This window comes from Oncorhynchus mykiss, chromosome 3 (genome assembly GCF_057628025.1).
Source record: "Oncorhynchus mykiss isolate SJ-2025 chromosome 3, ASM5762802v1, whole genome shotgun sequence".
Taxonomy (NCBI): Eukaryota; Metazoa; Chordata; class Actinopteri; order Salmoniformes; family Salmonidae; genus Oncorhynchus; species Oncorhynchus mykiss.
The window spans coordinates 96,279,608-96,301,680 of NC_143024.1; the positions used below are offsets into that span (position 1 = coordinate 96,279,608).

General features: G+C 58.2%; 1 protein-coding gene across 4 annotated transcripts in view; it reads right to left on the reverse strand.

The window, feature by feature from the left end:
* abi2a (abl interactor 2a) overlaps nt 1–22,073 on the reverse strand; it is a 91,773-nt gene that overhangs the window by 32,222 nt on the left and 37,478 nt on the right. For all 4 annotated transcript variants that reach the window (XM_036975354.2, XM_036975358.2, XM_090230501.1 and 1 more), the window contains exon 2: nt 682–849. In XM_036975354.2, coding sequence (XP_036831249.2) covers nt 682–849 — 168 coding nt within the window. The remainder of the gene's footprint in view (nt 1–681; nt 850–22,073) is intronic.

Below are 22,073 nucleotides of genomic sequence, written 5' to 3' on the forward strand. Positions count from 1 at the left end.
TCCAGCTTCCCTGTGAGAGTGGCATATCCCCAGGCTACTGTAGAGTAGCTAGTCACTTTATAACCCTGGCCAGCTGCCCTGTGAGAGTGGCATATCCCCAGGCTACTGTAGAGTAGCTAGTCACTTTATAACCCTGGCCAGCTGCTCTGTGAGAGTGGGATATCCCCAGACTACTGTAGGTTAGCTAGTCACTTTATAACCCTGGTCCAGCTGCCCTGTAAAGAGTGGGATATCCCCAGGCTACTGTAGAGCCTGTGTCACATCTCAGAGGAGGAGCAGTAGCCTGTCTGCTCAGATGTGTGGCCATAGGGTGTCGTTATCAGAGTGAGGGAGAAAGGGGAGGCGGATTGACAACGGGAGAATAGATCAAAGTTCATCTGAAACACTGCCTGACTTGTCTCTTTCATCCGTCCCTGACTAGAACACATAACAGAGGAATGGAAAGATCAGGACAACTACCTATGACGTCAGAGTTGTGGATATGTTCGACATGCAAGAGTGCCAAAATCGCTTTGTCGCTCCAACTGTTTTAGTCAAATAAATGTTATCCTCATCACTGTTTCTGCTTGCTTGTTTTGGGTCTAAGCCATATTACTGTAAAATACACTAAGACCACTGATAGTGTAGAAAACAGATTTATAAATCCATTTGACTGATTCATTAGATGATTGAAGGTCTTACCTGAGAGATATGGTTGATGGAGGACTCCATGCGTTGGAGCTGCGATGCCTGGATATCAAGCATTTGGAGGACATTATTAGCCAAGGTGTTGATCAGATAGGCTACACTGGCCAGGGACTGGGACGTATAGTCCTTTGTCTCCTCCAGGGCTCGGTGCTTATCTGGGGACTAGACAGACAGAGAGAGAGAGAGAGACAGAGAGGTTACGTTATTGTCCAATTGTCCACAAGGTCCAATGAATATTTGATGAGCGAAGGAGCAGGGGGGGAGCGAGAGAAAGGAAGGAAGGAGCGGGGGGGAGCGAGAGAAAGAAAGAAGGAGCGAAAGAAAGAAGGAAGGAGCAAGAGAAAGAAGGAAGGAGCGTGGGGGAGCAAGAGAAAGAAGGAAGGAGCGGGGGAAAGAAGGAAGGAGCGGGGGGAGCGAGAGAAAGAAGGAAGGAGCGGGGGGAGCGAGAGAAAGAAGGAAGGATCGGGGGGGAGCGAGAGAAAGAAGGAAGGATCGGGGGGGAGCGAGAGAAAGAAGGAAGGATCGGGGGGGAGCGAGAGAAAGAAGGAAGGAGCGAGAGAAAGAAGGAAGGAGCGGGGGGAGCGAGAGAAAGAAGGAAGGAGCGGGGGGAGCGAGAGAAAGAAGGAAGGAGCGTGGGTAGCGAGAGAAAGAAGGAAGGAGCGTGGGGGAGCGAGAGAAAGAAGGAAGGAGCGGGGGAGCGAGAGAAAGAGGGAAGGAGCGGGGGTAGCGAGAGAAAGAAGGAAGGAGCGTGGGGGAGCGAGAGAAAGAAGGAAGGAGCGGGGGGAGCGAGAGAAAGAAGGAAGGAGCGGGGGGAGCGAGAGAAAGAAGGAAGGAGCGGGGGGAGCGAGAGAAAGAAGGAAGGAGCGGGGGGAGCGAGAGAAAGAAGGAAGGAGCGGGGGGAGCGAGAGAAAGAAGGAAGGAGCGGGGGGAGCGAGAGAAAGAAGGAAGGAGCGAGAGAAAGAAGGAAGGAGCGGGGGGAGCGAGAGAAAGAAGGAAGGAGCGGGGGGAGCGAGAGAAAGAAGGAAGGAGCGAGAGAAAGAAGGAAGGAGCGAGAGAAAGAAGGAAGGAGCGGGGGTAGCGAGAGAAAGAAGGAAGGAGCGGGGGTAGCGAGAGAAAGAAGGAAGGAGCGTGGGGGAGCGAGAGAAAGAAGGAAGGAGCGGGGGTAGCGAGAGAGAAGGAAGGAGCGGGGGTAGCGAGAGAGAAGGAAGGAGCGGGGGTAGCGAGAGAAAGAAGGAAGGAGCGGGGGGAGCGAGAGAAAGAAGGAAGGAGCGTGGGGGAGCGAGAGAAAGAAGGAAGGAGCGGGGGTAGCGAGAGAAAGAAGGAAGGAGCGGGGGTAGCGAGAGAAAGAAGGAAGGAGCGGGGGGAAGCGAGAGAAAGAAGGAAGGAGCGGGGGGAACGAGAGAAAGAAGGAAGGAGCGGGGGGAGCGAGAGAAAGAAGGAAGGAGCGGGAGAAAGAAGGAAGGAGCGTGGGGAGCGAGAGAAAGAAGGAAGGAGCGTGGGGGAGCGAGAGAAAGAAGGAGCGAGAGAAAGAAGGAAGGAGCGGGGGGAGCGAGAGAAAGAAGGAAGGAGCGGGGGGAGCGAGAGAAAGAAGGAAGGAGCGGGGGTAGCGAGAGAAAGAAGGAAGGAGCGTGGGGGAGCGAGAGAAAGAAGGAAGGAGCGAGAGAAAGAAGGAAGGAGCGGGGGGAGCGAGAGAAAGAAGGAAGGAGCGGGGGGAGCGAGAGAAAGAAGGAAGGAGCGGGGGGAGCGAGAGAAAGAAGGAAGGAGCGGGAGAAAGAAGGAAGGAGCGTGGGGAGCGAGAGAAAGAAGGAAGGATCGGGGGGGAGCGAGAGAAAGAAGGAAGGATCGGGGGGGAGCGAGAGAAAGAAGGAAGGAGCGAGAGAAAGAAGGAAGGAGCGGGGGGAGCGAGAGAAAGAAGGAAGGAGCGTGGGTAGCGAGAGAAAGAAGGAAGGAGCGTGGGGGAGCGAGAGAAAGAAGGAAGGAGCGGGGGAGCGAGAGAAAGAAGGAAGGAGCGGGGGTAGCGAGAGAAAGAAGGAAGGAGCGTGGGGGAGCGAGAGAAAGAAGGAAGGAGCGGGGGAAGCGAGAGAAAGAAGGAAGGAGCGGGGGGAGCGAGAGAAAGAAGGAAGGAGCGGGGGGAGCGAGAGAAAGAAGGAAGGAGCGGGGGGAGCGAGAGAAAGAAGGAAGGAGCGAGAGAAAGAAGGAAGGCGCGGGGGGAGCGAGAGAAAGAAGGAAGGAGCGTGGGGGAGCGAGAGAAAGAAGGAAGGAGCGAGAGAAAGAAGGAAGGAGCGGGGGGAGCGAGAGAAAGAAGGAAGGAGCGGGGGGAGCGAGAGAAAGAAGGAAGGAGCGGGAGAAAGAAGGAAGGAGCGTGGGGAGCGAGAGAAAGAAGGAAGGAGCGAGAGAAAGAAGGAAGGAGCGGGGGGAGCGAGAGAAAGAAGGAAGGAGCGGGGGGAGCGAGAGAAAGAAGGAAGGAGCGGGGGTAGCGAGAGAAAGAAGGAAGGAGCGGGGGTAGCGAGAGAAAGAAGGAAGGAGCGGGGGGAGCGAGAGAAAGAAGGAAGGAGCGTGGGGGAGCGAGAGAAAGAAGGAAGGAGCGGGGGTAGCGAGAGAAAGAAGGAAGGAGCGGGGGTAGCGAGAGAAAGAAGGAAGGAGCGGGGGGAAGCGAGAGAAAGAAGGAAGGAGCGGGGGGAACGAGAGAAAGAAGGAAGGAGCGGGGGGAGCGAGAGAAAGAAGGAAGGAGCGGGAGAAAGAAGGAAGGAGCGTGGGGAGCGAGAGAAAGAAGGAAGGAGCGTGGGGGAGCGAGAGAAAGAAGGAAGGAGCGAGAGAAAGAAGGAAGGAGCGGGGGGAGCGAGAGAAAGAAGGAAGGAGCGGGGGGAGCGAGAGAAAGAAGGAAGGAGCGGGGGTAGCGAGAGAAAGAAGGAAGGAGCGTGGGGGAGCGAGAGAAAGAAGGAAGGAGCGAGAGAAAGAAGGAAGGAGCGGGGGGAGCGAGAGAAAGAAGGAAGGAGCGGGGGGAGCGAGAGAAAGAAGGAAGGAGCGGGGGAGCGAGAGAAAGAAGGAAGGAGCGGGAGAAAGAAGGAAGGAGCGTGGGGAGCGAGAGAAAGAAGGAAGGATCGGGGGGGAGCGAGAGAAAGAAGGAAGGATCGGGGGGGAGCGAGAGAAAGAAGGAAGGAGCGAGAGAAAGAAGGAAGGAGCGGGGGGAGCGAGAGAAAGAAGGAAGGAGCATGGGTAGCGAGAGAAAGAAGGAAGGAGCGTGGGGGAGCGAGAGAAAGAAGGAAGGAGCGGGGGAGCGAGAGAAAGAAGGAAGGAGCGGGGGTAGCGAGAGAAAGAAGGAAGGAGCGTGGGGGAGCGAGAGAAAGAAGGAAGGAGCGGGGGAAGCGAGAGAAAGAAGGAAGGAGCGGGGGGAGCGAGAGAAAGAAGGAAGGAGCGGGGGGAGCGAGAGAAAGAAGGAAGGAGCGGGGGGAGCGAGAGAAAGAAGGAAGGAGCGGGAGAAAGAAGGAAGGAGCGTGGGGAGCGAGAGAAAGAAGGAAGGAGCGAGAGAAAGAAGGAAGGAGCGGGGGGAGCGAGAGAAAGAAGGAAGGAGCGGGGGTAGCGAGAGAAAGAAGGAAGGAGCGGGGGTAGCGAGAGAAAGAAGGAAGGAGCGGGGGGAGCGAGAGAAAGAAGGAAGGAGCGGGGGTAGCGAGAGAAAGAAGGAAGGAGCGGGGGGAGCGAGAGAAAGAAGGAAGGAGCGGGGGTAGCGAGAGAAAGAAGGAAGGAGCGGGGGTAGCGAGAGAAAGAAGGAAGGAGCGGGGGGAGCGAGAGAAAGAAGGAAGGAGCGGGGGGAGCGAGAGAAAGAAGGAAGGAGCGGGGGAGCGAGAGAAAGAAGGAAGGAGCGGGGGGAGCGAGAGAAAGAGGGAAGGAGCGTGGGGGAGCGAGAGAAAGAAGGAAGGAGCGTGGGGGAGCGAGAGAAAGAAGGAAGGAGCGGGGGTAGCGAGAGAAAGAAGGAAGGAGCGGAGGGAGCGAGAGAAAGAAGGAAGGAGCGGAGGGAGCAAGAGAAAGAAGGAAGGAGCGGAGGGAGCAAGAGAAAGAAGGAAGGAGCGTGGGGGAGCGAGAGAAAGAAGGAAGGAGCGGGGGTAGCGAGAGAAAGAAGGAAGGAGCGAGAGAAAGAAGGAAGGAGCGGGGGGAGCGAGAGAAAGAAGGAAGGAGCGGGGGCAGCGAGAGAAAGAAGGAAGGAGCGGGGGTAGCGAGAGAAAGAAGGAAGGAGCGGGGGAAGCGAGAGAAAGAAGGAAGGAGCGGGGGGAGCGAGAGAAAGAAGGAAGGAGCGGAGGTAGCGAGAGAAAGAAGGAAGGAGTGGGGGTAGCGAGAGAAAGAAGGAAGGAGCGGGGGTAGCGAGAGAAAGAAGGAAGGAGCGTGGGGGAGCGAGAGAAAGAAGGAAGGAGCGGGGGGAGCGAGAGAAAGAAGGAAGGAGCGTGGGGGAGCGAGAGAAAGAAGGAAGGAGCGGGGGGAGCGAGAGAAAGAAGGAAGGAGCGTGGGGGAGCGAGAGAAAGAAGGAAGGAGCGTGGGGGAGCGAGAGAAAGAAGGAAGGAGCGTGGGGGAGCGAGAGAAAAAAGGAAGGAGCGTGGGGGAGCGAGAGAAAGAAGGAAGGAGCGTGGGGGAGCGAGAGAAAGAAGGAAGGAGCGTGGGGGAGCGAGAGAAAGAAGGAAGGAGCGGGAGAAAGAAGGAAGGAGCGTGGGGAGCGAGAGAAAGAAGGAAGGAGCGTGGGGGAGCGAGAGAAAGAAGGAGCGAGAGAAAGAAGGAAGGAGCGGGGGGAGCGAGAGAAAGAAGGAAGGAGCGGGGGGAGCGAGAGAAAGAAGGAAGGAGCGGGGGTAGCGAGAGAAAGAAGGAAGGAGCGTGGGGGAGCGAGAGAAAGAAGGAAGGAGCGAGAGAAAGAAGGAAGGAGCGAGAGAAAGAAGGAAGGAGCGGGGGGAGCGAGAGAAAGAAGGAAGGAGCGGGGGGAGCGAGAGAAAGAAGGAAGGAGCGGGGGTAGCGAGAGAAAGAAGGAAGGAGCGTGGGGGAGCGAGAGAAAGAAGGAAGGAGCGGGGGTAGCGAGAGAGAAAGAAGGAAGGAGCGGGGGTAGCGAGAGAAAGAAGGAAGGAGCGGGGGTAGCGAGAGAAAGAAGGAAGGAGCGAGAGAAAGAAGGAAGGAGCGGGGGGAGCGAGAGAAAGAAGGAAGGAGCGGGGGGAGCGAGAGAAAGAAGGAAGGAGCGGGAGAAAGAAGGAAGGAGCGTGGGGAGCGAGAGAAAGAAGGAAGGAGCGAGAGAAAGAAGGAAGGAGCGGGGGGAGCGAGAGAAAGAAGGAAGGAGCGGGGGTAGCGAGAGAAAGAAGGAAGGAGCGGGGGTAGCGAGAGAAAGAAGGAAGGAGCGGGGGTAGCGAGAGAAAGAAGGAAGGAGCGGGGGGAGCGAGAGAAAGAAGGAAGGAGCGGGGGTAGCGAGAGAAAGAAGGAAGGAGCGGGGGGAGCGAGAGAAAGAAGGAAGGAGCGGGGGTAGCGAGAGAAAGAAGGAAGGAGCGGGGGTAGCGAGAGAAAGAAGGAAGGAGCGGGGGGAGCGAGAGAAAGAAGGAAGGAGCGGGGGGAGCGAGAGAAAGAAGGAAGGAGCGGGGGAGCGAGAGAAAGAAGGAAGGAGCGGGGGGAGCGAGAGAAAGAGGGAAGGAGCGTGGGGGAGCGAGAGAAAGAAGGAAGGAGCGTGGGGGAGCGAGAGAAAGAAGGAAGGAGCGGGGGTAGCGAGAGAAAGAAGGAAGGAGCGGAGGGAGCGAGAGAAAGAAGGAAGGAGCGGAGGGAGCAAGAGAAAGAAGGAAGGAGCGGAGGGAGCAAGAGAAAGAAGGAAGGAGCGTGGGGGAGCGAGAGAAAGAAGGAAGGAGCGGGGGTAGCGAGAGAAAGAAGGAAGGAGCGAGAGAAAGAAGGAAGGAGCGGGGGGAGCGAGAGAAAGAAGGAAGGAGCGGGGGCAGCGAGAGAAAGAAGGAAGGAGCGGGGGTAGCGAGAGAAAGAAGGAAGGAGCGGGGGAAGCGAGAGAAAGAAGGAAGGAGCGGGGGGAGCGAGAGAAAGAAGGAAGGAGCGGAGGTAGCGAGAGAAAGAAGGAAGGAGTGGGGGTAGCGAGAGAAAGAAGGAAGGAGCGGGGGTAGCGAGAGAAAGAAGGAAGGAGCGTGGGGGAGCGAGAGAAAGAAGGAAGGAGCGGGGGGAGCGAGAGAAAGAAGGAAGGAGCGTGGGGGAGCGAGAGAAAGAAGGAAGGAGCGGGGGGAGCGAGAGAAAGAAGGAAGGAGCGTGGGGGAGCGAGAGAAAGAAGGAAGGAGCGTGGGGGAGCGAGAGAAAGAAGGAAGGAGCGTGGGGGAGCGAGAGAAAAAAGGAAGGAGCGTGGGGGAGCGAGAGAAAGAAGGAAGGAGCGTGGGGGAGCGAGAGAAAGAAGGAAGGAGCGTGGGGGAGCGAGAGAAAGAAGGAAGGAGCGGGAGAAAGAAGGAAGGAGCGTGGGGAGCGAGAGAAAGAAGGAAGGAGCGTGGGGGAGCGAGAGAAAGAAGGAGCGAGAGAAAGAAGGAAGGAGCGGGGGGAGCGAGAGAAAGAAGGAAGGAGCGGGGGGAGCGAGAGAAAGAAGGAAGGAGCGGGGGGAGCGAGAGAAAGAAGGAAGGAGCGGGGGGAGCGAGAGAAAGAAGGAAGGAGCGGGAGAAAGGAAGGAGCGTGGGGAGCGAGAGAAAGAAGGAAGGATCGGGGGGGAGCGAGAGAAAGAAGGAAGGAGCGGGGGGAGCGAGAGAAAGAAGGAAGGAGCGGGAGAAAGGAAGGAGCGTGGGGAGCGAGAGAAAGAAGGAAGGATCGGGGGGGAGCGAGAGAAAGAAGGAAGGATCGGGGGGGAGCGAGAGAAAGAAGGAAGGAGCGAGAGAAAGAAGGAAGGAGCGGGGGGAGCGAGAGAAAGAAGGAAGGAGCGTGGGTAGCGAGAGAAAGAAGGAAGGAGCGTGGGGGAGCGAGAGAAAGAAGGAAGGAGCGGGGGAGCGAGAGAAAGAAGGAAGGAGCGGGGGTAGCGAGAGAAAGAAGGAAGGAGCGTGGGGGAGCGAGAGAAAGAAGGAAGGAGCGGGGGAAGCGAGAGAAAGAAGGAAGGAGCGGGGGGAGCGAGAGAAAGAAGGAAGGAGCGGGGGGAGCGAGAGAAAGAAGGAAGGAGCGGGGGGAGCGAGAGAAAGAAGGAAGGAGCGAGAGAAAGAAGGAAGGCGCGGGGGGAGCGAGAGAAAGAAGGAAGGAGCGTGGGGGAGCGAGAGAAAGAAGGAAGGAGCGAGAGAAAGAAGGAAGGAGCGGGGGGAGCGAGAGAAAGAAGGAAGGAGCGGGGGGAGCGAGAGAAAGAAGGAAGGAGCGGGGGTAGCGAGAGAAAGAAGGAAGGAGCGTGGGGGAGCGAGAGAAAGAAGGAAGGAGCGGGGGTAGCGAGAGAGAAAGAAGGAAGGAGCGGGGGTAGCGAGAGAAAGAAGGAAGGAGCGGGGGTAGCGAGAGAAAGAAGGAAGGAGCGAGAGAAAGAAGGAAGGAGCGGGGGGAGCGAGAGAAAGAAGGAAGGAGCGGGGGGAGCGAGAGAAAGAAGGAAGGAGCGGGAGAAAGAAGGAAGGAGCGTGGGGAGCGAGAGAAAGAAGGAAGGAGCGAGAGAAAGAAGGAAGGAGCGGGGGGAGCGAGAGAAAGAAGGAAGGAGCGGGGGGAGCGAGAGAAAGAAGGAAGGAGCGGGGGTAGCGAGAGAAAGAAGGAAGGAGCGGGGGTAGCGAGAGAAAGAAGGAAGGAGCGGGGGGAGCGAGAGAAAGAAGGAAGGAGCGTGGGGGAGCGAGAGAAAGAAGGAAGGAGCGGGGGTAGCGAGAGAAAGAAGGAAGGAGCGGGGGTAGCGAGAGAAAGAAGGAAGGAGCGGGGGGAAGCGAGAGAAAGAAGGAAGGAGCGGGGGGAACGAGAGAAAGAAGGAAGGAGCGGGGGGAGCGAGAGAAAGAAGGAAGGAGCGGGAGAAAGAAGGAAGGAGCGTGGGGAGCGAGAGAAAGAAGGAAGGAGCGTGGGGGAGCGAGAGAAAGAAGGAAGGAGCGAGAGAAAGAAGGAAGGAGCGGGGGGAGCGAGAGAAAGAAGGAAGGAGCGGGGGGAGCGAGAGAAAGAAGGAAGGAGCGGGGGTAGCGAGAGAAAGAAGGAAGGAGCGTGGGGGAGCGAGAGAAAGAAGGAAGGAGCGAGAGAAAGAAGGAAGGAGCGGGGGGAGCGAGAGAAAGAAGGAAGGAGCGGGGGGAGCGAGAGAAAGAAGGAAGGAGCGGGGGGAGCGAGAGAAAGAAGGAAGGAGCGGGAGAAAGAAGGAAGGAGCGTGGGGAGCGAGAGAAAGAAGGAAGGATCGGGGGGGAGCGAGAGAAAGAAGGAAGGATCGGGGGGGAGCGAGAGAAAGAAGGAAGGAGCGAGAGAAAGAAGGAAGGAGCGGGGGGAGCGAGAGAAAGAAGGAAGGAGCATGGGTAGCGAGAGAAAGAAGGAAGGAGCGTGGGGGAGCGAGAGAAAGAAGGAAGGAGCGGGGGAGCGAGAGAAAGAAGGAAGGAGCGGGGGTAGCGAGAGAAAGAAGGAAGGAGCGTGGGGGAGCGAGAGAAAGAAGGAAGGAGCGGGGGAAGCGAGAGAAAGAAGGAAGGAGCGGGGGGAGCGAGAGAAAGAAGGAAGGAGCGGGGGGAGCGAGAGAAAGAAGGAAGGAGCGGGGGGAGCGAGAGAAAGAAGGAAGGAGCGAGAGAAAGAAGGAAGGAGCGAGAGAAAGAAGGAAGGCGCGGGGGGAGCGAGAGAAAGAAGGAAGGAGCGTGGGGGAGCGAGAGAAAGAAGGAAGGAGCGAGAGAAAGAAGGAAGGAGCGGGGGGAGCGAGAGAAAGAAGGAAGGAGCGGGGGTAGCGAGAGAAAGAAGGAAGGAGCGTGGGGGAGCGAGAGAAAGAAGGAAGGAGCGGGGGTAGCGAGAGAGAAAGAAGGAAGGAGCGGGGGTAGCGAGAGAAAGAAGGAAGGAGCGGGGGTAGCGAGAGAAAGAAGGAAGGAGCGAGAGAAAGAAGGAAGGAGCGGGGGGAGCGAGAGAAAGAAGGAAGGAGCGGGGGGAGCGAGAGAAAGAAGGAAGGAGCGGGAGAAAGAAGGAAGGAGCGTGGGGAGCGAGAGAAAGAAGGAAGGAGCGAGAGAAAGAAGGAAGGAGCGGGGGGAGCGAGAGAAAGAAGGAAGGAGCGGGGGTAGCGAGAGAAAGAAGGAAGGAGCGGGGGGAGCGAGAGAAAGAAGGAAGGAGCGTGGGGGAGCGAGAGAAAGAAGGAAGGAGCGGGGGAAGCGAGAGAAAGAAGGAAGGAGCGGGGGGAGCGAGAGAAAGAAGGAAGGAGCGGGGGGAGCGAGAGAAAGAAGGAAGGAGCGGGGGGAGCGAGAGAAAGAAGGAAGGAGCGGGAGAAAGAAGGAAGGAGCGTGGGGAGCGAGAGAAAGAAGGAAGGAGCGAGAGAAAGAAGGAAGGAGCGGGGGGAGCGAGAGAAAGAAGGAAGGAGCGGGGGTAGCGAGAGAAAGAAGGAAGGAGCGGGGGTAGCGAGAGAAAGAAGGAAGGAGCGGGGGGAGCGAGAGAAAGAAGGAAGGAGCGGGGGTAGCGAGAGAAAGAAGGAAGGAGCGGGGGGAGCGAGAGAAAGAAGGAAGGAGCGGGGGTAGCGAGAGAAAGAAGGAAGGAGCGGGGGGAGCGAGAGAAAGAAGGAAGGAGCGGGGGGAGCGAGAGAAAGAAGGAAGGAGCGGGGGAGCGAGAGAAAGAAGGAAGGAGCGGGGGGAGCGAGAGAAAGAGGGAAGGAGCGTGGGGGAGCGAGAGAAAGAAGGAAGGAGCGTGGGGGAGCGAGAGAAAGAAGGAAGGAGCGGGGGTAGCGAGAGAAAGAAGGAAGGAGCGGAGGGAGCGAGAGAAAGAAGGAAGGAGCGGAGGGAGCAAGAGAAAGAAGGAAGGAGCGGAGGGAGCAAGAGAAAGAAGGAAGGAGCGTGGGGGAGCGAGAGAAAGAAGGAAGGAGCGGGGGTAGCGAGAGAAAGAAGGAAGGAGCGAGAGAAAGAAGGAAGGAGCGGGGGGAGCGAGAGAAAGAAGGAAGGAGCGGGGGCAGCGAGAGAAAGAAGGAAGGAGCGGGGGTAGCGAGAGAAAGAAGGAAGGAGCGGGGGAAGCGAGAGAAAGAAGGAAGGAGCGGGGGGAGCGAGAGAAAGAAGGAAGGAGCGGAGGTAGCGAGAGAAAGAAGGAAGGAGTGGGGGTAGCGAGAGAAAGAAGGAAGGAGCGGGGGTAGCGAGAGAAAGAAGGAAGGAGCGTGGGGGAGCGAGAGAAAGAAGGAAGGAGCGGGGGGAGCGAGAGAAAGAAGGAAGGAGCGTGGGGGAGCGAGAGAAAGAAGGAAGGAGCGGGGGGAGCGAGAGAAAGAAGGAAGGAGCGTGGGGGAGCGAGAGAAAGAAGGAAGGAGCGTGGGGGAGCGAGAGAAAGAAGGAAGGAGCGTGGGGGAGCGAGAGAAAAAAGGAAGGAGCGTGGGGGAGCGAGAGAAAGAAGGAAGGAGCGTGGGGGAGCGAGAGAAAGAAGGAAGGAGCGTGGGGGAGCGAGAGAAAGAAGGAAGGAGCGGGAGAAAGAAGGAAGGAGCGTGGGGAGCGAGAGAAAGAAGGAAGGAGCGTGGGGGAGCGAGAGAAAGAAGGAGCGAGAGAAAGAAGGAAGGAGCGGGGGGAGCGAGAGAAAGAAGGAAGGAGCGGGGGGAGCGAGAGAAAGAAGGAAGGAGCGGGGGTAGCGAGAGAAAGAAGGAAGGAGCGTGGGGGAGCGAGAGAAAGAAGGAAGGAGCGAGAGAAAGAAGGAAGGAGCGGGGGGAGCGAGAGAAAGAAGGAAGGAGCGGGGGGAGCGAGAGAAAGAAGGAAGGAGCGGGGGGAGCGAGAGAAAGAAGGAAGGAGCGGGGGTAGCGAGAGAAAGAAGGAAGGAGCGTGGGGGAGCGAGAGAAAGAAGGAAGGAGCGGGGGTAGCGAGAGAGAAAGAAGGAAGGAGCGGGGGTAGCGAGAGAAAGAAGGAAGGAGCGGGGGTAGCGAGAGAAAGAAGGAAGGAGCGAGAGAAAGAAGGAAGGAGCGGGGGGAGCGAGAGAAAGAAGGAAGGAGCGGGGGGAGCGAGAGAAAGAAGGAAGGAGCGGGAGAAAGAAGGAAGGAGCGTGGGGAGCGAGAGAAAGAAGGAAGGAGCGAGAGAAAGAAGGAAGGAGCGGGGGGAGCGAGAGAAAGAAGGAAGGAGCGGGGGTAGCGAGAGAAAGAAGGAAGGAGCGGGGGTAGCGAGAGAAAGAAGGAAGGAGCGGGGGTAGCGAGAGAAAGAAGGAAGGAGCGGGGGGAGCGAGAGAAAGAAGGAAGGAGCGGGGGTAGCGAGAGAAAGAAGGAAGGAGCGGGGGGAGCGAGAGAAAGAAGGAAGGAGCGGGGGTAGCGAGAGAAAGAAGGAAGGAGCGGGGGTAGCGAGAGAAAGAAGGAAGGAGCGGGGGGAGCGAGAGAAAGAAGGAAGGAGCGGGGGGAGCGAGAGAAAGAAGGAAGGAGCGGGGGAGCGAGAGAAAGAAGGAAGGAGCGGGGGGAGCGAGAGAAAGAGGGAAGGAGCGTGGGGGAGCGAGAGAAAGAAGGAAGGAGCGTGGGGGAGCGAGAGAAAGAAGGAAGGAGCGGGGGTAGCGAGAGAAAGAAGGAAGGAGCGGAGGGAGCGAGAGAAAGAAGGAAGGAGCGGAGGGAGCAAGAGAAAGAAGGAAGGAGCGGAGGGAGCAAGAGAAAGAAGGAAGGAGCGTGGGGGAGCGAGAGAAAGAAGGAAGGAGCGGGGGTAGCGAGAGAAAGAAGGAAGGAGCGAGAGAAAGAAGGAAGGAGCGGGGGGAGCGAGAGAAAGAAGGAAGGAGCGGGGGCAGCGAGAGAAAGAAGGAAGGAGCGGGGGTAGCGAGAGAAAGAAGGAAGGAGCGGGGGAAGCGAGAGAAAGAAGGAAGGAGCGGGGGGAGCGAGAGAAAGAAGGAAGGAGCGGAGGTAGCGAGAGAAAGAAGGAAGGAGTGGGGGTAGCGAGAGAAAGAAGGAAGGAGCGGGGGTAGCGAGAGAAAGAAGGAAGGAGCGTGGGGGAGCGAGAGAAAGAAGGAAGGAGCGGGGGGAGCGAGAGAAAGAAGGAAGGAGCGTGGGGGAGCGAGAGAAAGAAGGAAGGAGCGGGGGGAGCGAGAGAAAGAAGGAAGGAGCGTGGGGGAGCGAGAGAAAGAAGGAAGGAGCGTGGGGGAGCGAGAGAAAGAAGGAAGGAGCGTGGGGGAGCGAGAGAAAAAAGGAAGGAGCGTGGGGGAGCGAGAGAAAGAAGGAAGGAGCGTGGGGGAGCGAGAGAAAGAAGGAAGGAGCGTGGGGGAGCGAGAGAAAGAAGGAAGGAGCGGGAGAAAGAAGGAAGGAGCGTGGGGAGCGAGAGAAAGAAGGAAGGAGCGTGGGGGAGCGAGAGAAAGAAGGAGCGAGAGAAAGAAGGAAGGAGCGGGGGGAGCGAGAGAAAGAAGGAAGGAGCGGGGGGAGCGAGAGAAAGAAGGAAGGAGCGGGGGTAGCGAGAGAAAGAAGGAAGGAGCGTGGGGGAGCGAGAGAAAGAAGGAAGGAGCGAGAGAAAGAAGGAAGGAGCGGGGGGAGCGAGAGAAAGAAGGAAGGAGCGGGGGGAGCGAGAGAAAGAAGGAAGGAGCGGGGGGAGCGAGAGAAAGAAGGAAGGAGCGGGAGAAAGGAAGGAGCGTGGGGAGCGAGAGAAAGAAGGAAGGATCGGGGGGGAGCGAGAGAAAGAAGGAAGGATCGGGGGGGAGCGAGAGAAAGAAGGAAGGAGCGAGAGAAAGAAGGAAGGAGCGGGGGGAGCGAGAGAAAGAAGGAAGGAGCGTGGGTAGCGAGAGAAAGAAGGAAGGAGCGTGGGGGAGCGAGAGAAAGAAGGAAGGAGCGGGGGAGCGAGAGAAAGAAGGAAGGAGCGGGGGTAGCGAGAGAAAGAAGGAAGGAGCGTGGGGGAGCGAGAGAAAGAAGGAAGGAGCGGGGGAAGCGAGAGAAAGAAGGAAGGAGCGGGGGGAGCGAGAGAAAGAAGGAAGGAGCGGGGGGAGCGAGAGAAAGAAGGAAGGAGCGGGGGGAGCGAGAGAAAGAAGGAAGGAGCGAGAGAAAGAAGGAAGGCGCGGGGGGAGCGAGAGAAAGAAGGAAGGAGCGTGGGGGAGCGAGAGAAAGAAGGAAGGAGCGAGAGAAAGAAGGAAGGAGCGGGGGGAGCGAGAGAAAGAAGGAAGGAGCGGGGGGAGCGAGAGAAAGAAGGAAGGAGCGGGGGTAGCGAGAGAAAGAAGGAAGGAGCGTGGGGGAGCGAGAGAAAGAAGGAAGGAGCGGGGGTAGCGAGAGAGAAAGAAGGAAGGAGCGGGGGTAGCGAGAGAAAGAAGGAAGGAGCGGGGGTAGCGAGAGAAAGAAGGAAGGAGCGAGAGAAAGAAGGAAGGAGCGGGGGGAGCGAGAGAAAGAAGGAAGGAGCGGGGGGAGCGAGAGAAAGAAGGAAGGAGCGGGAGAAAGAAGGAAGGAGCGTGGGGAGCGAGAGAAAGAAGGAAGGAGCGGGGGGAGCGAGAGAAAGAAGGAAGGAGCGGGGGGAGCGAGAGAAAGAAGGAAGGAGCGGGGGTAGCGAGAGAAAGAAGGAAGGAGCGGGGGTAGCGAGAGAAAGAAGGAAGGAGCGGGGGTAGCGAGAGAAAGAAGGAAGGAGCGGGGGGAAGCGAGAGAAAGAAGGAAGGAGCGGGGGGAACGAGAGAAAGAAGGAAGGAGCGGGGGGAGCGAGAGAAAGAAGGAAGGAGCGGGAGAAAGAAGGAAGGAGCGTGGGGAGCGAGAGAAAGAAGGAAGGAGCGTGGGGGAGCGAGAGAAAGAAGGAAGGAGCGAGAGAAAGAAGGAAGGAGCGGGGGGAGCGAGAGAAAGAAGGAAGGAGCGGGGGGAGCGAGAGAAAGAAGGAAGGAGCGGGGGTAGCGAGAGAAAGAAGGAAGGAGCGTGGGGGAGCGAGAGAAAGAAGGAAGGAGCGAGAGAAAGAAGGAAGGAGCGGGGGGAGCGAGAGAAAGAAGGAAGGAGCGGGGGGAGCGAGAGAAAGAAGGAAGGAGCGGGGGGAGCGAGAGAAAGAAGGAAGGAGCGGGAGAAAGAAGGAAGGAGCGTGGGGAGCGAGAGAAAGAAGGAAGGATCGGGGGGGAGCGAGAGAAAGAAGGAAGGATCGGGGGGGAGCGAGAGAAAGAAGGAAGGAGCGAGAGAAAGAAGGAAGGAGCGGGGGGAGCGAGAGAAAGAAGGAAGGAGCATGGGTAGCGAGAGAAAGAAGGAAGGAGCGTGGGGGAGCGAGAGAAAGAAGGAAGGAGCGGGGGAGCGAGAGAAAGAAGGAAGGAGCGGGGGTAGCGAGAGAAAGAAGGAAGGAGCGTGGGGGAGCGAGAGAAAGAAGGAAGGAGCGGGGGAAGCGAGAGAAAGAAGGAAGGAGCGGGGGGAGCGAGAGAAAGAAGGAAGGAGCGGGGGGAGCGAGAGAAAGAAGGAAGGAGCGGGGGGAGCGAGAGAAAGAAGGAAGGAGCGAGAGAAAGAAGGAAGGAGCGAGAGAAAGAAGGAAGGCGCGGGGGGAGCGAGAGAAAGAAGGAAGGAGCGTGGGGGAGCGAGAGAAAGAAGGAAGGAGCGAGAGAAAGAAGGAAGGAGCGGGGGGAGCGAGAGAAAGAAGGAAGGAGCGGGGGTAGCGAGAGAAAGAAGGAAGGAGCGTGGGGGAGCGAGAGAAAGAAGGAAGGAGCGGGGGTAGCGAGAGAGAAAGAAGGAAGGAGCGGGGGTAGCGAGAGAAAGAAGGAAGGAGCGGGGGTAGCGAGAGAAAGAAGGAAGGAGCGAGAGAAAGAAGGAAGGAGCGGGGGGAGCGAGAGAAAGAAGGAAGGAGCGGGGGGAGCGAGAGAAAGAAGGAAGGAGCGGGAGAAAGAAGGAAGGAGCGTGGGGAGCGAGAGAAAGAAGGAAGGATCGGGGGGGAGCGAGAGAAAGAAGGAAGGATCGGGGGGGAGCGAGAGAAAGAAGGAAGGAGCGAGAGAAAGAAGGAAGGAGCGGGGGGAGCGAGAGAAAGAAGGAAGGAGCATGGGTAGCGAGAGAAAGAAGGAAGGAGCGTGGGGGAGCGAGAGAAAGAAGGAAGGAGCGGGGGAGCGAGAGAAAGAAGGAAGGAGCGGGGGTAGCGAGAGAAAGAAGGAAGGAGCGTGGGGGAGCGAGAGAAAGAAGGAAGGAGCGGGGGAAGCGAGAGAAAGAAGGAAGGAGCGGGGGGAGCGAGAGAAAGAAGGAAGGAGCGGGGGGAGCGAGAGAAAGAAGGAAGGAGCGGGGGGAGCGAGAGAAAGAAGGAAGGAGCGAGAGAAAGAAGGAAGGAGCGAGAGAAAGAAGGAAGGCGCGGGGGGAGCGAGAGAAAGAAGGAAGGAGCGTGGGGGAGCGAGAGAAAGAAGGAAGGAGCGAGAGAAAGAAGGAAGGAGCGGGGGGAGCGAGAGAAAGAAGGAAGGAGCGGGGGTAGCGAGAGAAAGAAGGAAGGAGCGTGGGGGAGCGAGAGAAAGAAGGAAGGAGCGGGGGTAGCGAGAGAGAAAGAAGGAAGGAGCGGGGGTAGCGAGAGAAAGAAGGAAGGAGCGGGGGTAGCGAGAGAAAGAAGGAAGGAGCGAGAGAAAGAAGGAAGGAGCGGGGGGAGCGAGAGAAAGAAGGAAGGAGCGGGGGGAGCGAGAGAAAGAAGGAAGGAGCGGGAGAAAGAAGGAAGGAGCGTGGGGAGCGAGAGAAAGAAGGAAGGAGCGAGAGAAAGAAGGAAGGAGCGGGGGGAGCGAGAGAAAGAAGGAAGGAGCGGGGGTAGCGAGAGAAAGAAGGAAGGAGCGGGGGGAGCGAGAGAAAGAAGGAAGGAGCGGGGGGAGCGAGAGAAAGAAGGAAGGAGCGGGGGTAGCGAGAGAAAGAAGGAAGGAGCGGGGGGAGCGAGAGAAAGAAGGAAGGAGCGGGGGTAGCGAGAGAAAGAAGGAAGGAGCGGGGGTAGCGAGAGAAAGAAGGAAGGAGCGGGGGGAGCGAGAGAAAGAAGGAAGGAGCGGGGGGAGCGAGAGAAAGAAGGAAGGAGCGGGGGAGCGAGAGAAAGAAGGAAGGAGCGGGGGGAGCGAGAGAAAGAGGGAAGGAGCGTGGGGGAGCGAGAGAAAGAAGGAAGGAGCGTGGGGGAGCGAGAGAAAGAAGGAAGGAGCGGGGGTAGCGAGAGAAAGAAGGAAGGAGCGGAGGGAGCGAGAGAAAGAAGGAAGGAGCGGAGGGAGCAAGAGAAAGAAGGAAGGAGCGGAGGGAGCGAGAGAAAGAAGGAAGGAGCGTGGGGGAGCGAGAGAAAGAAGGAAGGAGCGGGGGTAGCGAGAGAAAGAAGGAAGGAGCGAGAGAAAGAAGGAAGGAGCGGGGGGAGCGAGAGAAAGAAGGAAGGAGCGGGGGTAGCGAGAGAAAGAAGGAAGGAGCGGGGGAAGCGAGAGAAAGAAGGAAGGAGCGGGGGGAGCGAGAGAAAGAAGGAAGGAGCGGAGGTAGCGAGAGAAAGAAGGAAGGAGTGGGGGTAGCGAGAGAAAGAAGGAAGGAGCGGGGGTAGCGAGAGAAAGAAGGAAGGAGCGGGGGTAGCGAGAGAAAGAAGGAAGGAGCGTGGGGGAGCGAGAGAAAGAAGGAAGGAGCGGGGGGAGCGAGAGAAAGAAGGAAGGAGCGTGGGGGAGCGAGAGAAAGAAGGAAGGAGCGTGGGGAGCGAGAGAAAGAAGGAAGGAGCGTGGGGGAGCGAGAGAAAGAAGGAAGGAGCGTGGGGGAGCGAGAGAAAGAAGGAAGGAGCGTGGGGGAGCGAGAGAAAAAAGGAAGGAGCGTGGGGGAGCGAGAGAAAGAAGGAAGGAGCGTGGGGGAGCGAGAGAAAGAAGGAAGGAGCGTGGGGGAGCGAGAGAAAGAAGGAAGGAGCGGAGGGAGCGAGAGAAAGAAGGAAGGAGCGTGGGGGAGCGAGAGAAAGAAGGAAGGAGCGGGGGGAGCGAGAGAAAGGAAGGAGCGAGAGAAAGAAGGAAGGAGCGAGAGAAAGAAGGAAGGAGCGTGGGGGAGCGAGAGAAAGAAGGAAGGAGCGGGGGTAGCGAGAGAAAGAAGGAAGGAGCGGAGGGAGCAAGAGAAAGAAGGAAGGAGCGGGGGGAGCGAGAGAAAGAAGGAAGGAGCGGGGGTAGCGAGAGAAAGAAGTAAGGAGCGGGGGGAGCGAGAGAAAGAAGGAAGGAGCGGGGGGAGCGAGAGAAAGGAAGGAGCGAGAGAAAGAAGGAAGGAGCGAGAGAAAGAAGGAAGGAGCGAGAGAAAGAAGGAAGGAGCGTGGGGTAGCGAGAGAAAGAAGGAAGGAGCGAGAGAAAGAAGGAAGGAGCGAGAGAAAGAAGGAAGGAGCGGGGGGAGCAAGAGAAAGGAAGGAGCGAGAGAAAGAAGGAAGGAGCGAGAGAAAGAAGGAAGGAGCGAGAGAAAGAAGGAAGGAGCGAGAGAAAGAAGGAAGGAGCGTGGGGTAGCGAGAGAAAGAAGGAAGGAGCGAGAGAAAGAAGGAAGGAGCGAGAGAAAGAAGGAAGGAGCGGGGGGAGCAAGAGAAAGGAAGGAGCGAGAGAAAGAAGGAAGGAGCGAGAGAAAGAAGGAAGGAGCGGGGGGAGCAAGAGAAAGGAAGGAGCGAGAGAAAGAAGGAAGGAGCGAGAGAAAGAAGGAAGGAGCGGGGGGAGCAAGAGAAAGGAAGGAGCGAGAGAAAGGAGGAAGGAGCGAGAGAAAGAAGGAAGGAGCGAGAGAAAGAAGGAAGGAGCGTGGGGTAGCGAGAGAAAGAAGGAAGGAGCGGAGGGAGCAAGAGAAAGAAGGAAGGAGCGAGAGAAAGAAGGAAGGAGCGTGGGGGAGCGAGAGAAAGAAGGAAGGAGCGTGGGGTAGCGAGAGAAAGAAGGAAGGAGCGGAGGGAGCAAGAGAAAGAAGGAAGGAGCGAGAGAAAGAAGGAAGGAGCGGGGGGAGCAAGAGAAAGAAGGAAGGAGCGGGGGAGCGAGAGAAAGAAGGAAGGAGCGGGGGGAAGCGAGAGAAAGAAGGAAGGAGCGTGGGGGAGCGAGAGAAAGAAGGAGCGTGGGGGAGCGAGAGAAAGAAGGAAGGAGCGGGGGGAGCGAGAGAAAGAAGGAAGGAGCGTGGGGGAGCGAGAGAAAAGGAAGGAGCGTGGGGGAGCGAGAGAAAGAAGGAAGGAGCGTGGGGGAGCGAGAGAAAGAAGGAAGGAGCGTGGGGGAGCGAGAGAAAGAAGGAAGGAGCGTGGGGGAGCGAGAGAAAGAAGGAAGGAGCGGGGGGAGCAAGAGAAAGGAAGGAGCGAGAGAAAGAAGGAAGGAGCGAGAGAAAGAAGGAAGGAGTGGGGGGAGCGAGAGAAAGAAGGAAGGAGCGAGAGAAAGAAGGAAGGAGCGTGGGGGAGCGAGAGAAAGCAGGAAGGAGCGGGGGGAGCGAGAGAAAGAAGGAAGGAGCGTGGGGAGCGAGAGAAAGAAGGAAGGAGCGGGGGTAGCGAGAGAAAGAAGGAAGGAGCGTGGGGGAGCGAGAGAAAGAAGGAAGGAGCGTGGGGGAGCGAGAGAAAGAAGGAAGGAGCGTGGGGGAGCGAGAGAAAGAAGGAAGGAGCGTGGGGTAGCGAGAGAAAGAAGGAAGGAGCGAGAGAAAGGAAGGAGCGAGAGAAAGAAGGAAGGAGCGGGGGGAGCAAGAGAAAGGAAGGAGCGAGAGAAAGAAGGAAGGAGCGAGAGAAAGAAGGAAGGAGCGAGAGAAAGAAGGAAGGAGCGAGAGAAAGAAGGAAGGAGCGTGGGGTAGCGAGAGAAAGAAGGAAGGAGCGAGAGAAAGAAGGAAGGAGCGAGAGAAAGAAGGAAGGAGCGGGGGGAGCAAGAGAAAGGAAGGAGCGAGAGAAAGAAGGAAGGAGCGAGAGAAAGAAGGAAGGAGCGGGGGGAGCAAGAGAAAGGAAGGAGCGAGAGAAAGAAGGAAGGAGCGAGAGAAAGAAGGAAGGAGCGGGGGGAGCAAGAGAAAGGAAGGAGCGAGAGAAAGAAGGAAGGAGCGAGAGAAAGAAGGAAGGAGCGAGAGAAAGAAGGAAGGAGCGTGGGGTAGCGAGAGAAAGAAGGAAGGAGCGAGAGAAAGAAGGAAGGAGCGTGGGGGAGCGAGAGAAAGAAGGAAGGAGCGTGGGGTAGCGAGAGAAAGAAGGAAGGAGCGGAGGGAGCAAGAGAAAGAAGGAAGGAGCGAGAGAAAGAAGGAAGGAGCGGGGGGAGCAAGAGAAAGAAGGAAGGAGCGGGGGAGCGAGAGAAAGAAGGAAGGAGCGGGGGGAAGCGAGAGAAAGAAGGAAGGAGCGTGGGGGAGCGAGAGAAAGAAGGAGCGTGGGGGAGCGAGAGAAAGAAGGAAGGAGCGGGGGGAGCGAGAGAAAGAAGGAAGGAGCGTGGGGGAGCGAGAGAAAGAAGGAAGGAGCGTGGGGGAGCGAGAGAAAGAAGGAAGGAGCGTGGGGGAGCGAGAGAAAGAAGGAAGGAGCGAGAGAAAGAAGGAAGGAGCGGGGGGAGCGAGAGAAAGAAGGAAGGAGCGAGAGAAAGAAGGAAGGAGCGTGGGGGAGCGAGAGAAAGAAGGAAGGAGCGGGGGGAGCGAGAGAAAGAAGGAAGGAGCGTGGGGGAGCAAGAGAAAGAAGGAAGGAGCGGGGGTATCGAGAGAAAGAAGGAAGGAGCGAGAGAAAGAAGGAAGGAGCGAGAGAAAGAAGGAAGGAGCGGGGGGAGCGAGAGAAAGAAGGAAGGAGCGAGAGAAAGAAGGAAGGAGCGAGAGAAAGAAGGAAGGAGCGGGGGGAGCGAGAGAAAGAAGGAAGGAGCGAGAGAAAGAAGGAAGGAGCGTGGGGGAGCGAGAGAAAGAAGGAAGGAGCGGGGGAGCGAGAGAAAGAAGGAAGGAGCGTGGGGGAGCAAGAGAAAGAAGGAAGGAGCGGGGGTATCGAGAGAAAGAAGGAAGGAGCGTGGGGGAGCGAGAGAAAGAAGGAAGGAGCGTGGGGGAGCGAGAGAAAGAAGGAAGGAGCGTGGGGGAGCGAGAGAAAGAAGGAAGGAGCGGAGGGAGCTATAGAAAGAAGGAAGGAGCGTGGGGGAGCGAGAGAAAGAAGGAAGGAGCGGAGGGAGCTATAGAAAGAAGGAAGGAGCGGAGGGAGCTATAGAAAGAAGGAAGGAGCGTGGGGGAGCGAGAGAAAGAAGGAAGGAGCGGAGGGAGCTATAGAAAGAAGGAAGGAGCGTGGGGGAGCGAGAAAAAGAAGGAAGGAGCGGGGGGAGCGAGAGAAAGAAGGAAGGAGCGTGGGGGAGCGAGAGAAAGAAGGAAGGAGCGGGGGGAGCGAGAGAAAGAAGGAAGGAGCGGAGGGAGCAAGAGAAAGAAGGAAGGAGCGTGGGGGAGCGAGAGAAAGAGGAAGAAGGAAGGAGCGGGGGGAGCGAGAGAAAGAAGGAAGGAGCGGGGGGAGCAAGAGAAAGAAGGAAGGAGCGGGGGTAGCGAGAGAAAGAAGGAAGGAGCGGGGGGAGCGAGAGAGAAGGAAGGAGCGGGGGGAGCAAGAGAAAGAAGGAAGGAGCGGAGGGAGCAAGAGAAAGGAAGGAGCGAGAGAAAGAAGGAAGGAGCGAGAGAAAGAAGGAAGGAGCGAGAGAAAGAAGGAAGGAGCGTGGGGTAGCGAGAGAAAGAAGGAAGGAGCGGAGGGAGCAAGAGAAAGAAGGAAGGAGCGAGAGAAAGAAGGAAGGAGCGTGGGGGAGCGAGAGAAAGAAGGAAGGAGCGTGGGGTAGCGAGAGAAAGAAGGAAGGAGCGGAGGGAGCAAGAGAAAGAAGGAAGGAGCGGGGGGAGCGAGAGAAAGAAGGAAGGAGCGTGGGGGAGCGAGAGAAAGAAGGAAGGAGCGAGAGAAAGAAGGAAGGAGCGGGGGAGCAAGAGAAAGGAAGGAGCGAGAGAAAGAAGGAAGGAGCGAGAGAAAGAAGGAAGGAGCGGGGGGAGCGAGAGAAAGAAGGAAGGAGCGGGGGAGCGAGAGAAAGAAGGAAGGAGCGGGGGTAGCGAGAGAAAGAAGGAAGGAGCGGAGGGAGCAAGAGAAAGGAAGGAAGGAGCGGAGGGGAGCGAGAGAAAGAAGGAAGGAGCGGGGGTTGCGAGAGAAAGAAGGAAGGAGCGTGGGGGAGCGAGAGAAAGAAGGAAGGAGCGAGAGAAAGAAGGAAGGATCGGGGGGAGCGAGAGAAAGAAGGAAGGAGCAAGAGAAAGAAGGAAGGATCGGGGGGAGCGAGAGAAAGAAGGAAGGAGGGGAGGGAGCTATAGAAAGAAGGAAGGAGCGTGGGGGAGCGAGAGAAAGAAGGAAGGAGCATGGGGGAGCGAGAGAAAGAAGGAAGGAGCGTGGGGGAGTGAGAGAAAGAAGGAAGGAGCGTGGGGGAGCGAGAGAAAGAAGGAAGGAGCGTGGGGGAGCGAGAGAAAGAAGGAAGGAGCGGAGGGAAGCGAGAGAAAGAAGGAAGGAGCGGGGGGAGCGAGAGAAAGAAGGAAGGAGCGGGGG